The following is a 13,773-nucleotide window of genomic DNA, read 5'->3' as shown; positions in this document are numbered from 1 at the left end:
AGTAGTGGGGTGGCACCCCTTGCACCCTGTATTAACCAGCCGCCACTGCCAGGTGGATTTCTGTCTGACTTGATCCTGACTTGTTCTGATGTCATGCAAAAGTAGGCAACAATAACATTGTGAGATCAAGACAGCTATTGCTCTGCCTCAAGACATAACATGAAACATCTGACTCACATGGGGCCTGGGCTACGAAGCAAGATCAACATACCTCGGATATCTTTCAGAGATCCGGCTTGACGAACCCTGACAACAGCACTCAGAATAACTGGTCACACAACGGTGGTTATCAACTCAATCAGTCAACCCAGGTTTATCTGATCTGAGTATGAGTGCATGCACATAAAATGGGCGGCCTTATCGGCGTCTGACCAATCTCGACTATGGACAAGTCTGGCTGCAGAGCGGCTCGCTTTACTACAGAGGAGCAGAATATAATCTTTACAAAATATGAATATAAAAACATCATGGAAGCAAAAAGCAGCACCGTTGCAGCGACCAAAGCCAGGAAGGAATGCTGGCAGAAAACTGCTCACTGTGTGAATGCACAAGTTCATTAGTTTATAATATGATAAAATAAGATCACTGTTCCATCATGTAGGCACATATCAAGACAATTAGCACACCTGAGGACTCCTTTTAATTAATTTGTCGCCTAATGTATATACTTGTGGTGCATCTGACATTTTTTTACTTTCAGCTGCAACCCTGGCGGGGTAAGAAGGATGTGGGAACAAATTTCGAACAAACACAAAAACATAATTCAAAGTGGTGTTGGCTCATTCACTTATCCTGCAAATACAAGCTTTAATGGTAAAATCAGTTGACTGTTGTGAGGTGATATTGGTATGGGGAAAAAAATAAAACAGAAATAGCTTTGACATTGCCTGTAGCCAACAGGGGAAAAAATGAATGAAGGACGACAGGAGCTCACAGAGATCCTCGTCAGGGTGCACTAAGGGGTTTTGCCGGTCCTGAAAAACCCTCGCACTCCTCAGTGATCCCATCACAATTTACACTCTGATGTGTGGTGAGTTTTCTATAAATGGTGATGCCATTTTGTTGAGAACTGCTTAGTTTTCTACTCCTAAAGTTTTACAAGAGAGAACTGATTTTCAGTGGGCGGTGCTTTTATACCCAGTGATCTTAATCTCGAACATAACCTGCTGTGGAGCAGGATAGTCATTCAGTGTAAGTTATTATGGCGATGTACCCCGAAGTGAACCACCGCCTTCGGACTGAAAACCCAGGATTTAACCTGAAGTTACCTCGCTAACCCTAAATCCTGCTTTGTAGTACAGGTCCCTGATCTAGCAGCTGATTGTGTTGATATTAGGTGAACAACATGACATTTGATAGAAACTTTTTTATTTTAGTTGATTTTCAGAGACTATATTTCATTTGTCTGACTTTGAAGGTTTGCTCGACATGTATGGTTGCTCTATATCAGTAAGAGAGGCTGAATACATTCAGATTAGAAACCATGTACAGAGATCACAGATTGCTTGTATAGTATTTTAATAGACTGCCCTGCCACAATTTAAACTATTTGAGCCTGTGCACAAACTCATATATGCAATGGAGAACATTTTATTAAATCAGTGTTTCTCTAAGTTCCTGTACAGACTAATGGCTACTGGAAACTGTCCATCTTGACTGTCAATTTGTAGCTGCTGCCGCCTGCTCTTGTCCACTTTCCAAGCGAGGTGAAATTCACCTCGAATGAGCCTTAGAAGAGACCACTCCCACCAGGATAGAGATGTTTCATCATGAGGCACCCTGGCAGCTGAACTAGTAGAGTGCAATCATGTACCAAGGCTGAGTCAAAGCCTGGGTTCAGATCCAGCCTGGCCCTCTGCTGCATGTCATTCCACGTCTCTCCTCTGCTTTCCTGTCTTTCTTCAGCTGCCACTGTCTAATGAAGGCAAAAAAAGCCTGAGAAATAATCTTTTTGAAAAGTAATATATCATAGGATAAAGGTTGGTCACTCCAAACAACTTTTCAAAGATTTACTAAACCCTTCCCTCTAAAACCATGCCCCAAGCCCACTTCTCCACAGTTTAGCAGGACCACTCAATCTCTTCACTGTCGTGGTCAAGCATTCAGGTCTGTATTGTTTTCTTGGTGTATGTCTTGTGAGACTTGTTGAGAACGTGTTGAAGGATGACTCCTATTTCTCTTTGTAATGAGAGGTTTATGCACTGCAATCCTACTATAATAGGTAGTGTATTAAGTGATCTCATAGGTTTACCTTGTGAGATCATGGCTACCCCTCAGACCTGTTCAGTTTACAACAGAAGTGTGTGTATCTAGTGTGTATTTTCGTTATCTGAAAACGTTTTGAACAAGCCTCTTTGCTCTGGGCAGGTGTGTGTTAAAGGTGGGAATAAAACAGATTCCAGAACACTGAGATTCCCACCCCAGAGCCTGGAAACATGGAACAGAGCCACAGAAAAACACTTTACGTTAGGATTTCCTGTTTCCTCAAATGGTAGGGGTCTGTGGTGTTACGGATGTGTTGTGGGAGAGTTCCAGAGGGTGGGAGCGGTGACAGAGAAAGCCCTATGCCCCCAGGTTTAAACTGGCTCCAGGCAATATCAAAAACTTAGTTTTCAGCAGCTCATAGCCCTTTGTCCATTTTCAGATTAATATATTCAGAAAAAGTTCACACCAACAGCAACATTAAAAACACAAATGTCACATTAGATCTTCCTTTACTAAACTAATTTTACACCCCTTTGGGGGGTGTAAAAGTGCCCTTGGACTCTGCTTGCTCAGAGGGAGTCCAAGGGCAACTTTGATTGTTGGGGTGTGTGCTACACAAATAAAACTGAATTGAATTGAACTGTTCCTTCCTCAACAAACTGCATCATATTAGAGGTGCATGACTGACTGGTTTTCAATAAAATCCAAAAAAGCTTTTCTGTATGAATGTCCACATTTTGTTACCTGGGTTTAGCTAACTTGTCACAAATGCCAGCTTTCAAAAAGGAAATTAGAGGTTGGACGTAATCTGGGTAATTTCTACTTTCTGCACCACCTCACATCTCCCTCCAAAGCTCAAATCGTCAAATCATCAAATCAAAGAGGGAATTCAACCATGCTACCAGCTGCTTACGTATTCTGTTCTTCTGCTCAGAGACTACATTTTTTTCTTACCAGCAATCAAAGCACACTTTTCAGTGAGATGACAAAGATAGGTGCAACTCATTCATCAGCAGGTCATAAAATAAGTCCCTGAATACATAGCATTGAGTAACGAAGCCATCTATGAACATAATTATCCACAAATCTAATAAGGAGTCCTTCCATACAATGTAAAGGAATATTTTGATCTCTGGCACTGTAGTTTGCTGCTTTTTTACTGTCAGGAATGAAAAAGCAACTGACTTTATTCATGTGTATGAATGAGTGTGTGTGTGTGTCTGTGTGTGTGTGTGTGTGTGTGTGTGTGTGTGTGTGTGTGGGGATGCAATGATAAATCCAGGCATTTCCCATGAAGCCAGCCAGGCATTGGGGGTTTCTTGGCTGCAGAGACTGTGTGGCGCTAGCTGTGCAGCTCAAGGCCTGGAGGAGGTTTTCATCTGGCCACATAGATATACACACACTCTTTCATGCATTCCTCAGATTCCACATCTAATATAACTGTGTGCCTGAGTTTGAAATGACCAGTAAAGGGAAAAATAAAAAAAATTAAATAAAAAAAAAAGACAAGAGGCACTTTACCAAAACACAGCATTTGCTCTCCATTTCATCTTAAGAGGTAGTCAACTACATGCGTTCTGAAACTATGCAGAGGAAGACTGGAAAGTCAGTCTAAGACCAAAAGCTTAGGTACCTGGAAGATCTCAACAGACCACCAGGCCATCAGGATTTTGAAAATGTTACAAAACATAATTCTACAGAAAGTACAAAGCCTGGGAGAAGTTTTGGGCTCCTTACTGTGGATTTTGTACGTATCCTGTTATGTTTATGCTCCTGTAACAAAGCACACGTGGCAGCTCTGTAACATTTTTCTTAGAAGCAATTTACCATGGTAACAATGAAGTTACCACATAGGAAAAATGGGCTCCTTGGGGCTCCTGAGGATCTGGGCCCTAAGGGCAGGGCGAGGCATCAAACCACTCTATTGGTATGAAACAACATCAGTAACACAGAGTATTGAAAACTACCTGTTTTTATATGTTCTTCAATGATTTTCTGATTTTGATCATTTAAAAAGGAGAAGGTAACTGTTATTAAAGTTTGGTCTGACTAAATGTCTGCAGTCAAGCTAGCAGCTAAATGGTAAAGCTAGCATCCCAACATGCTCATGACAATGGTAACAGGGTGATATTTAGTAGAGTAGGATTAACATTTAGCATGGTCAGCATCCTAGCTTATAGTATTCTCCTGCTAAACACACAAACTGCAACTGAGGCTGACAGGACAGCTGTTGGTTTTGTAGATATTTGGTCACAAGCTAAAGTTTTAGACTTGGTACAGAATTTAATATTAGTTTCTGTAACAAGTTTCAATGCAATCTTTCCAGTGTTTGTTGAGAAACACCAGTCTGCACCACATGTTACATCAGCACCTGTAGTGACAAACTTCAAATACTCAGTTCAGTTAACAAATATTTAAAAAAAAACAGCTGATCAGGGCCAGGCTGCCAGTTTTATAGAGCCCTTACTATGCTTTTTAGGTGTCTCCCTTTCCTTCGTTATATTTTGTGCATGTTAAAGGTCTGGAAACTTGCAAAGTCCATGTCAAATGGAGTTATTCTCCCCATTGCTCTTTACGTTTCTGACACGCCTCATTTTAAGTCCAGCCTTTTCTTCCGTTATTTATGTCACCATGTAACCCATTTGCATAATGCCTACCTAGTGGATAGTTTGCTTTCAAGCAAGGAATGAGCTGCTTCTTCACTGTCATTACTTCTATGCTACAGCTGCTGCTGCTAAGTCTACCTCTTCCTGCCTATACTTTTATCCATTATTATGGTACATAACCAACATTGCCTCGATTACGTCAGACCAGCTGACCAGTCAGAACAGACTGGGGTTTTCAGGAGGAGAACAAGAGCTCACACAGAGTTTCAGTCAGAGCGTGCTGCAGCAATGTAGAGTATGAAAAAAAATGATTTTGAACATTAACATGCAATTACATTCAAGTAGACCCTCTTTAGAGATTATGATAAAAATCCCTTTTTATCGGGTTCTATGGTTGTTCTAAACTTGGAGGTGTAACTTAAAAGACAAATATATGCCCACAAGTCAGAATTATGTGGAAATTGTAATGGTGAGGGACATTTGGAAAGGGTGTTAACTTTATGAACAACAAACAAGGACTGGGCTACTGTGTTTTCATATTGCCTATTTTGCTTCAGTGCAACTTAAGCTCAGCCAGTGTTTACAGTTGAATTCCCAATAAAGCTGTTCTCATTTACATGTCTTTCTGTTCAGTGTTTCCTCTACATTCATCTAGGAGCGGCAGGCCGCTATGATTGTCGCAATTACACTACCGCCGCATGTCTCCACCTTCACAGCAGAGTCCTGCACTGGGTCGGGTACTCGCGAGTACTAAGGTAAACTACAAATAACTATCAAGCTCACTCTCTAGTCTTTGGGGGGTTAATATGACGTTAATTACTCGCAAGCACTAAGGTAAACTACAGACAACTATCTGGCTCAGTATCTACTCTCTGGGGGTTAATACAACGTTAATTGCTCGCAAAAGCGCAGCCTTGAAAGTGACACGGTTTATTCCACTCACAGAAAAGACCACATCAGAAAAAATGACTCGTTTTCATTTTGGACAAATGTGACAATAGAACGCCCTATTTTACTGTTTTTAAAGTCATTTTTGGTCTCACACCAGTCTGCGCACTGCAGCCACCAACAGCAGCTATCGCAGCCTGCTATATGGGGCCTTCAGGGAGCATTGTAAATTGTAGCGTCTATTGATAAGAAAATGTTCAGCCGGTCATATGTTTTGCCTGTGACAAGGTGGGAAGTGTGAACAAATGAGAAAGTTGGTTGCACCAGTAAAAAAAAAAAAAAAAAAGACTTAGTCTGGAGTCCTGTGTGGACTTCAGTGTGGCGCGAGCGCTGTTCAGTAGAGAGTTATGTTAACTTGACTCCTGGCCAATGGAAAAGCAACTGGTTCTTTGGAGGTGCCATATTTGAACCAACTAAGCACTGGAACTAGCACCAGCACGGAACTAGCACCTGGTTCTCCTTGGTGGAAAAGGGTAGAGTCAGAGGAGGGTCACCTTGGAGAATAGTGCAGCGACTTACCAAAGAAAAGGTAGACTAAATAGCTTAAGGTAACTCATAATAGATTATAAAATTTAAATAGACATTCGCAAAACATTGATGGCCAGCTAACTAGGGGTGTAAAGATTCACCGATACGAATCGGAAATCGATTTTAACTTTAGCGATATGAATATATCGATCAGCATGGCTCTGAATCGATCTATGTCTATTGTGGAGTGGACGATGTCCGGTTGAAAAGTTGTGAATCTGTTTATTGGAGCTCTGCTACTAAATATGGCTGCTCTAGTCTCGCGAGACTCCCGCTGGGACATATTATGAGAGTAACGTTCGCTTAACGTGTTTGCTAGCAACAACACAACAGCATGGCCGAGAGAACCAGTACAATTTATAATGCACCCTCTAACCTTAAATCCAAAGTGTGGAAGACTTCCGGATTTTTAAAGAAAGATGGCAAGTTGGACAAAAGTCTGGCCATTTGTAAACTGTGTAAAGGTGCAATTAAATACACCGGTAGCACAACCAATCTCAGCACTCACCTGTTAAGAAGGCTACTAGTAGCAAAGCTAGCGCGAGCAAGAACGCGCAAGTCAAAAGCACTGGTTTTAAAAACTTCTTCCAACTAGGCCACAACTCCGCGAGGTCCAAGGTAATCACGGCATCTATAACCCATTTCATTGCCCTACAGTGTCGTTGAAAGTGCCGGATTTTGCGACATGATAAACACGCTAGACCCAAGGTATAAAATACCAAGTAGGCAGCATGTCAGTGATAGGTGCATGCCAGAGTTGTATGCTAAAGTAAAAAGCGAAGTTGAAGAAAAACTGTGCAATGCAGAGCGAGTGGCAATTACGACCGACGCCTGGACATCATGTGCAACGGACTCCTATGTGACCATTACAGCGCACCACATCACTCCCAGTTGGGAGTTAGAAAGTCATCTCTTACAGACACGAGAATTCAATGACTCGTATACAGGAAAAAATATAGGCGCTTTGTTGAAAGAAGCATGTGCTAATTGGGACATTGCTGATAAAGAACCAGCCCTGGTAACTGATAATGCCAGAAATAGGATTCTAGCTGGCGTGGAAGCAGAGATGACCCCTCACCTTGCCTGCTTTGCTCACACATTAAATCTGGCCTCCCAGAAAGCCTTTGAAGTGGACACTTGCTGCAAGGTTGCTGGGAAGAGTAAGCAGGGTGGTTGGATTTTTGCACCATAACATAAGAGGAGCTGAAATCCTACGGGAAAAACAGCAGCAACTGCTATTGCCCTCCCACAAGCTCATCCATGATGTGTCCACCCGTTGGAACAGTTCTCTGGACATGTTGGAGCGCTTTTTGGAGCAGCAACCTGCAGTTTTTGCCACACTTCTGTCAAGGGAGCTCAGAAAAGGGGAGGAGATGAACACTCTTAAGGAGAGTGACATCTGCATCGCAGAAGATATAGTCAAGGTGATGGCACCTGTCAAAGTTGTGACCACTATCATTTGTGAAGAACAGCCTACAGTCTCAATGATTGCCCCCCTCAGAGCAAAACTTCTTAAGCACTTTGAGGCATCTGATGAAGACACAGCACTCATCACTGAGATGAAGAAGGCGTTCAACAATGACTTTGAGAAGCGGTACACCCACCTCCATGACTTCCTCTACACTGTATCTGCTCTAGACCCTCGCTTCAAAATGTTGCCATTCCTGAGTGACCACGATGCTGGAAAGATCTTCACAAGTATGTCAGTTGAAGCTGCAGTCCTGCATAACAAGGTAACCCAACACCAAACACACTCATTCACTTCAAACAAAGTAAATGAATGCAGTGTATTCTAACATTCTGCTTTGAAAATATTGCTATCAAGAACAGAACATGAATTTTAAATCTCACAACAGGACAAAAGATCTGCAAATTCATTGCTGACAGATCCAGCTCAGAGAAACAGTGTACATGGAGCTCAAGACAACAGCATAGTTGCTCCATGGATCCAGGGTAAGCTAAAGGTGTTTTTTGTTGTTGTTTATTTTTATTTTTTTATCCTTTCTGAGGTATAAGAAGACTAAAAATACCTAATATTGAAGTGACAGAAAACTCAAGAGTAATGACAGCAAAACCAGTAATTTACAGAAATTGTTTTGTATTCCAGATGCAGACCCTCCTTGCAAAAAGAAAAAGAAAAGTGCAGCACTGGACCAGCTGTTGGGAGAAATATTCGAAGTGAAAAAAGCAGCAGCGTACTCCTTTGCCCCTGAATGACAACCCACTACAGTGGTGGAAAACACAGGTGGACCTACCTCTACTGTCATCTCTGTATACCAGCCACCAGTGTGGCATCAGAAAGAGTATTCAGCACTGCAGGAGACATTGTTTCCGCACAACACAGTGTACTGCAACATGAATCGTGTTGATCAATTAATTTTCCTCAAAAAGAATCTCGACAAGCAAAGGCGTGTGTGAGATTACTATACTTACACGTTATATTTTGCACAAGTATAGTAAAGTTAAAGAAAGCTAGTGTGCAAGGATGCATTCATATTTTGTCTCTCAAAAGACAAACTAAAAACAGGAATAGATGAGTGAAAAATAAAAAAGGGGATAAAATGCTCCTGTTATTCTGTTTTGTTTTACATTGTTTGTGGAGATTTTGCACTGTTCATAGCGCTAAAGACCTCGATGCACAGTACACAGCAGAATGGCACTTTGAAAAGTATTTGAATTTCTACACTGGTGCTTCCTAAAGTTGATATTTAGTTTACAGTGTGGCACTTTATTGTATCTTGCACTTGTGTTACTGTGGTACTGTCACTGCTACACTTGATGAACAGCTTACTTATTGTTCTCTATATGATTATTGCTACCTGAGCAAACAGTACAAAAACAGTTACTTGTTCAAAAATATCCTGTTTTCATCCTCTTATAGTGTTTTTTCCTCTATTTTGTGCAATTTGTAAACATTGAGATGTTTTCAGTGTTGAAAAGTTTTTGCAAAGTCTGTCTTGTCTGGATGTATTTGATAAACAGTGACATTGTTCTGACCTGATAAATTTCTTTCAACACACAAAAAGATTCAAGCATCGTATCGTAATGTATTAAAATGTATCGTGAGTGAATCGTATCGTAACCCATGTATCGAGATTCGGATCGGATCGCCTCTTAAGGTAGAGATTCACACCCCTACAGCCAACGTTACGTAACATATCTGTATGTTAAGTGGGCCCAGTGCCAACTCGGTGTCGCTAACGTGAGTAAACTAACTGACGGCATTAAGCTAATATCTGCACACCATGATGGAACTGCTGACTGCATCTTCAGATGAGCCTGTTCAAATATTTCTCTAAGAAGAGAAAGACACCTGATGAAGATGATGCTTGTCAGGTATCATTAGCCTTTTACTGACTCATAAATGAGGATGGTCAAGTAAAAAAATACTGTAATAATATATCATCAACACAAACTAGAAACATCTTTAAAATGATAAGGGTGTAGGAAATTGAGAGAAACAATCTCATTATTGTTTCTATTTGTAGGTGAAGACTGAAGACTAAAGAAACAGGCTGCAGGGGGATCAGCTTACATCATGTATGCTGCTGAGCATCAGCGACCACCTCTTTAAAAAGCCATTTTTCACTGGCCATTCAATAAACAGGTTGTAAAAGTAAAATCTGCAGAGCCTGCCCCCGCTGCTGAAAAAAATCCTAGAGCAAACACTCCCTCAGTATCTGTCAGTCACAGAGGCAGATATAGTCTTCTTCCTGTGGGAGCCTGTCAAACAGCTGCTCAGCTGCCCTTAAAAGCTACAGACTATGAAACAAACCATTTAAACCAAAGCTAGTCTGACATTGAAAAGACAAGATTGTTTTTAAAATTTGGAACTAGTAGGGGTGCAGTCTCTGTCTTTTCAAGGGTTTTCTCTCTTCGTTTGATGGGTAAAGAGCCACTGGAAAGCAAACACATTAATTTCCTATTTTCCATCTTCTTTTGCTTATCTGGGGTCAAGTCACAGAGGCAGCAGCCTAAGCAGGTTATTCCAGACATCCTTCTCCCCAGCAATGTTTTCCAGTTCATCTTGGGAATAATCCCAGGTCAGATGAGATCTTTTATCCCTACAGCAATTTCTGGGTTGACCCTAGGCTCTCCTCCCAGTTGGACGTACACAGAAAACTTCCACAGGAAGTTGCCCAGAACCACCTCAACAAGCTCCTTTTAACACAAAGGAGCAGCAACTCTACTTCAAGCTCCCACCGGATATCCGAGCCCATTTCTAAGGCTGAGCCCAGCCATCCTATGGAGAAACATCACTTTGGTTGCTTGTATCCATGATCTCATTCTTTCGGTCACTACAAGGAGCTTGTGACCATAGTTGAACTTTGGAACATAGACTGACAGGTAAATCGACAGCCTCCACAACTGTTTGATACAATCTATTACTGCTGACGCAGAACCATCTGTCTCATGCTGCATCTTCCTGTCATCCATGAACACAATCCCAAGATACTAAAACTTTTTCAGTCACACATGCTATTTCATTTCCTCATTCATTCATTCAGTCAGCAGGCAAGTTTTGGCACAGCCTCATTGTGTCGTCTGTCAAAAAATTTAAAAAAATCAGAGTCAGTGCGCTATATTACAAGTCCATTTTGCACAGAAGGTGGCCACTTTTTTCACTAACATGACATGTCCTTTTGATAACAATCCCATGGAGGAAGGTGCAGCATTACTGCTCAGAGAATTAAATATTGGTCGGGAGATGGTTATCAGACCACACATAGATATTCTAGCATTTCGGGACAGTTGTCTTTTTGAGCGGTACCATTTCACATCACAGTCCATCATCTACATACAACCGAATCCGTCCTTACATGTGCAGCATTACCAACCGTAGTCATGCTCTCACATCCCAGCAGATACTATGTGTTGCGCTGAGTTTCTTTGCAAATGGAAGTTTTTGTACAGTGTCGGCGATGCAGAGCATCTGAGTTAGGCAACTGTATGCAGACAGTCAGAGAAGTGTGCCTCATCCTGAAAAGGCTCTTACCATCTTTGTCATTTTCCCTGGACATAAACCTGTCAGAGCAATCAAGGAGCAGTTCCACAGGACTGCAGGTGAATGATGTAGAGATCTGTTAGATTAATTTTAAATTATATTCTGTTAATGACATTGTGTTGCAACCTCAGACTTGAACAATGTTTTTATATTTCATCTTAAGCTTCTGCCAAATGCGCTTCTGCCCGGCGGGACTGCACCTAAATGAAATAAATTAATAGGCTACCATTCAAGCAGTTTTCCCCTGTAAAATTATTTTGATTGCAAAAGACGACATTTAAACTTAAGCACTGACCCGAGCAGCCATCTCCCTCTGTTTTGCAGCTGCAGCGGTGTTGCACTTATTTTTAAAAACATGTTCAACGTACATTAAGATTTTCAATTCTAGTGAAGTGAAAAACGCAGCCCTCCGCTTCCCCGTTGCCATGGTGACTGGTCGACTCGGGGCTCCATTGATGCTGGCTTTTTATAGTTGTGGTGCACGCGCTTAACTTCAGGTGAAACTACTCCGAGTTAATTAAACTAACTCAAATCCACTGTTCTGGAACCGGAAATTTAGAGTTTCCTATGTCATAGTAGATCAACTCAGAGTTCAGGATTACACTCGGAGTTTGTTGAACCTGCTTTGTGAAACGGACCCCTGATAGCTATCTGCAGGGTTGTTTGTTTGTTTGTTTGTTTTTTTAACCTCAGACTATTCACACTGAGACATCCATCCATTATCTATACACCGCTTAATCCTCATTAGGGTCGCGGGGGGGCTGGAGTCTATCCCAGCTGACTCAGGGTGAAGGCAGGGGACACCCTGGACAGGTAACCAGTCTATCACAGGGCTACACTTAGAGACAGACAACCAAGCACATTCACACCTATGGACAATTTAGAATCACCAATTAACCTCAACATGTTTTTGGACCTTGTGGGAGGAAGCTGGAGAACCCGGAGAGAACCCACGCTGCACGGGGAGAACATGCAAACTCCACGCAGAAAGATTCCGGTGTCCCCACCGGGACGCGAACCGGCAAGAAGGCAACAGTGCTACCAACTGCGCCACCCTGCAGTCCACACTGAGACATTTCAAATATAAATGTCCAAAAAAGCCTAAATAAATGTTTGCTTAATCAGCAAGTTTTTAGTTTGCTGAAAATGGGCACAATGTGGGAGCATTAATTTCAGCTGCAACAGTTAGCTTATTAATCAGTTTGTTGATAAAGATAGATAATAAACTATGTTGAGAAATGGTTAACCATTTTAATACATTTTCAAGGTTCCTTAGTTCAAGGTCTTGCATTTCTTCAACTTGATCAAAAGTCATGTATTTTGCTTTGTGCTGCTATTCAAATAAAATAATAAAGTTACAAATGTCCCAGTAGACTTTAAGACATTGTGACTGTCAGAAAGTTTTTTGTTATTGTTTTATACAACTTCCATGCAATCCAAAGCATAACCCACATCCTGGAAAAATGACAGAAATGTACTGACTTTTACAACCAGTCAACAGACCTACCTCCTCAATGACAACAAATAATAGTAAATGTGTTGACAACATAATGGCACAGTCAGAATATTTTAGATTTCACCTTGATACAATACTTTGTTAAATTAGATAGCAGTGCATTTGGCCATACTCAGACTATGGGGGGAATGGAAAAGAAGAAAGAGCTGCAAAAAGACAAATGACCGAATTAAAACGCTCCTACAAAACTGCTCTTAGACTCTCGGGTAAGAAAAACTCCATCAACTAATACAACATTTGAGAAAAACTAAATTGTAGGAGATAGGTGGATAAATAAATAAATAAACCACAGACACATTTTTTCCTGTGTTTTTGCCTGTCTTCAGAGGTATCGGCAGGGGTGCGGAGGAAATTAATCCCATTTACAATCCACTTCCATCCATAATACAGTGTTATCCGTCCAACGACCTTCACCGACACCACAGGCAAAACAATAGTCATGATCAAAATAAACTGAAGTTATAAAAGAAAGCTTTGGTCACTTAAAACCCCACCAGGGGCACCAGAGTCCTCTAATGACACGGATCAGATTCAAACCTCTGAAATCTTTCACATTCACAGACGCACGTGCTGAAACGCCAAAGCAGAAGGCGCAGACAAACCGCTTCTTACCTGAAATCAGCTCGCGCTTGGATTTATCCAGGTGGCTGGAAATCACGTCCCCCATCGCAAAGTCAGCTCAGCGTCCCAGAGTCACTCCACTGCAGCTCACAGCCCGTCCTAAAGACACACGGAGGCAAATCCGTCCTGAGCAGCGTTGACCCCTGCAGCTCCTCCACCAGCTGAACGGACCTGTGTGCAGAACAGAAGGGCGGTGGCACACATTCAACTCGAGCTGCTAAAAGAGGCAAGAAAAAGTTTCTGGCAAACAGGCGGCTGCTCCTCGGACAGACACGCCCTCCTTTAAAGAAGGAGGGGCCTCCCACCCTCAGCGATGGTGCGTTTGGGTCATGTGGGGAAACAGC

At 41.8% G+C, this 13,773-nt stretch overlaps 1 protein-coding gene across 1 annotated transcript in view; it reads right to left on the bottom strand.

Annotated features, from left to right (window-relative positions):
- The window catches only part of LOC103353856 (niban-like protein 1), a 63,173-nt gene extending 49,507 nt beyond the window's left edge, over nucleotides 1-13,666 (bottom strand). The window contains exon 1 of the mRNA XM_008277022.1: nucleotides 13,421-13,666. Within this exon, the coding sequence (XP_008275244.1) occupies nucleotides 13,421-13,475 (55 nt within the window). The 5' untranslated portion in view covers nucleotides 13,476-13,666. The remainder of the gene's footprint in view (nucleotides 1-13,420) is intronic.
- Between the last annotated feature and the right edge of the window lie 107 nt (nucleotides 13,667-13,773).

Source organism: Stegastes partitus, unplaced genomic scaffold (assembly GCF_000690725.1).
Source record: "Stegastes partitus isolate 25-593 unplaced genomic scaffold, Stegastes_partitus-1.0.2 Scaffold86, whole genome shotgun sequence".
Lineage (NCBI taxonomy): Eukaryota > Metazoa > Chordata > Actinopteri > Pomacentridae > Stegastes > Stegastes partitus.
The sequence above is the reverse complement of the archived record's forward strand: the minus strand, read 5'-3'. Positions and strand labels throughout refer to the sequence as shown.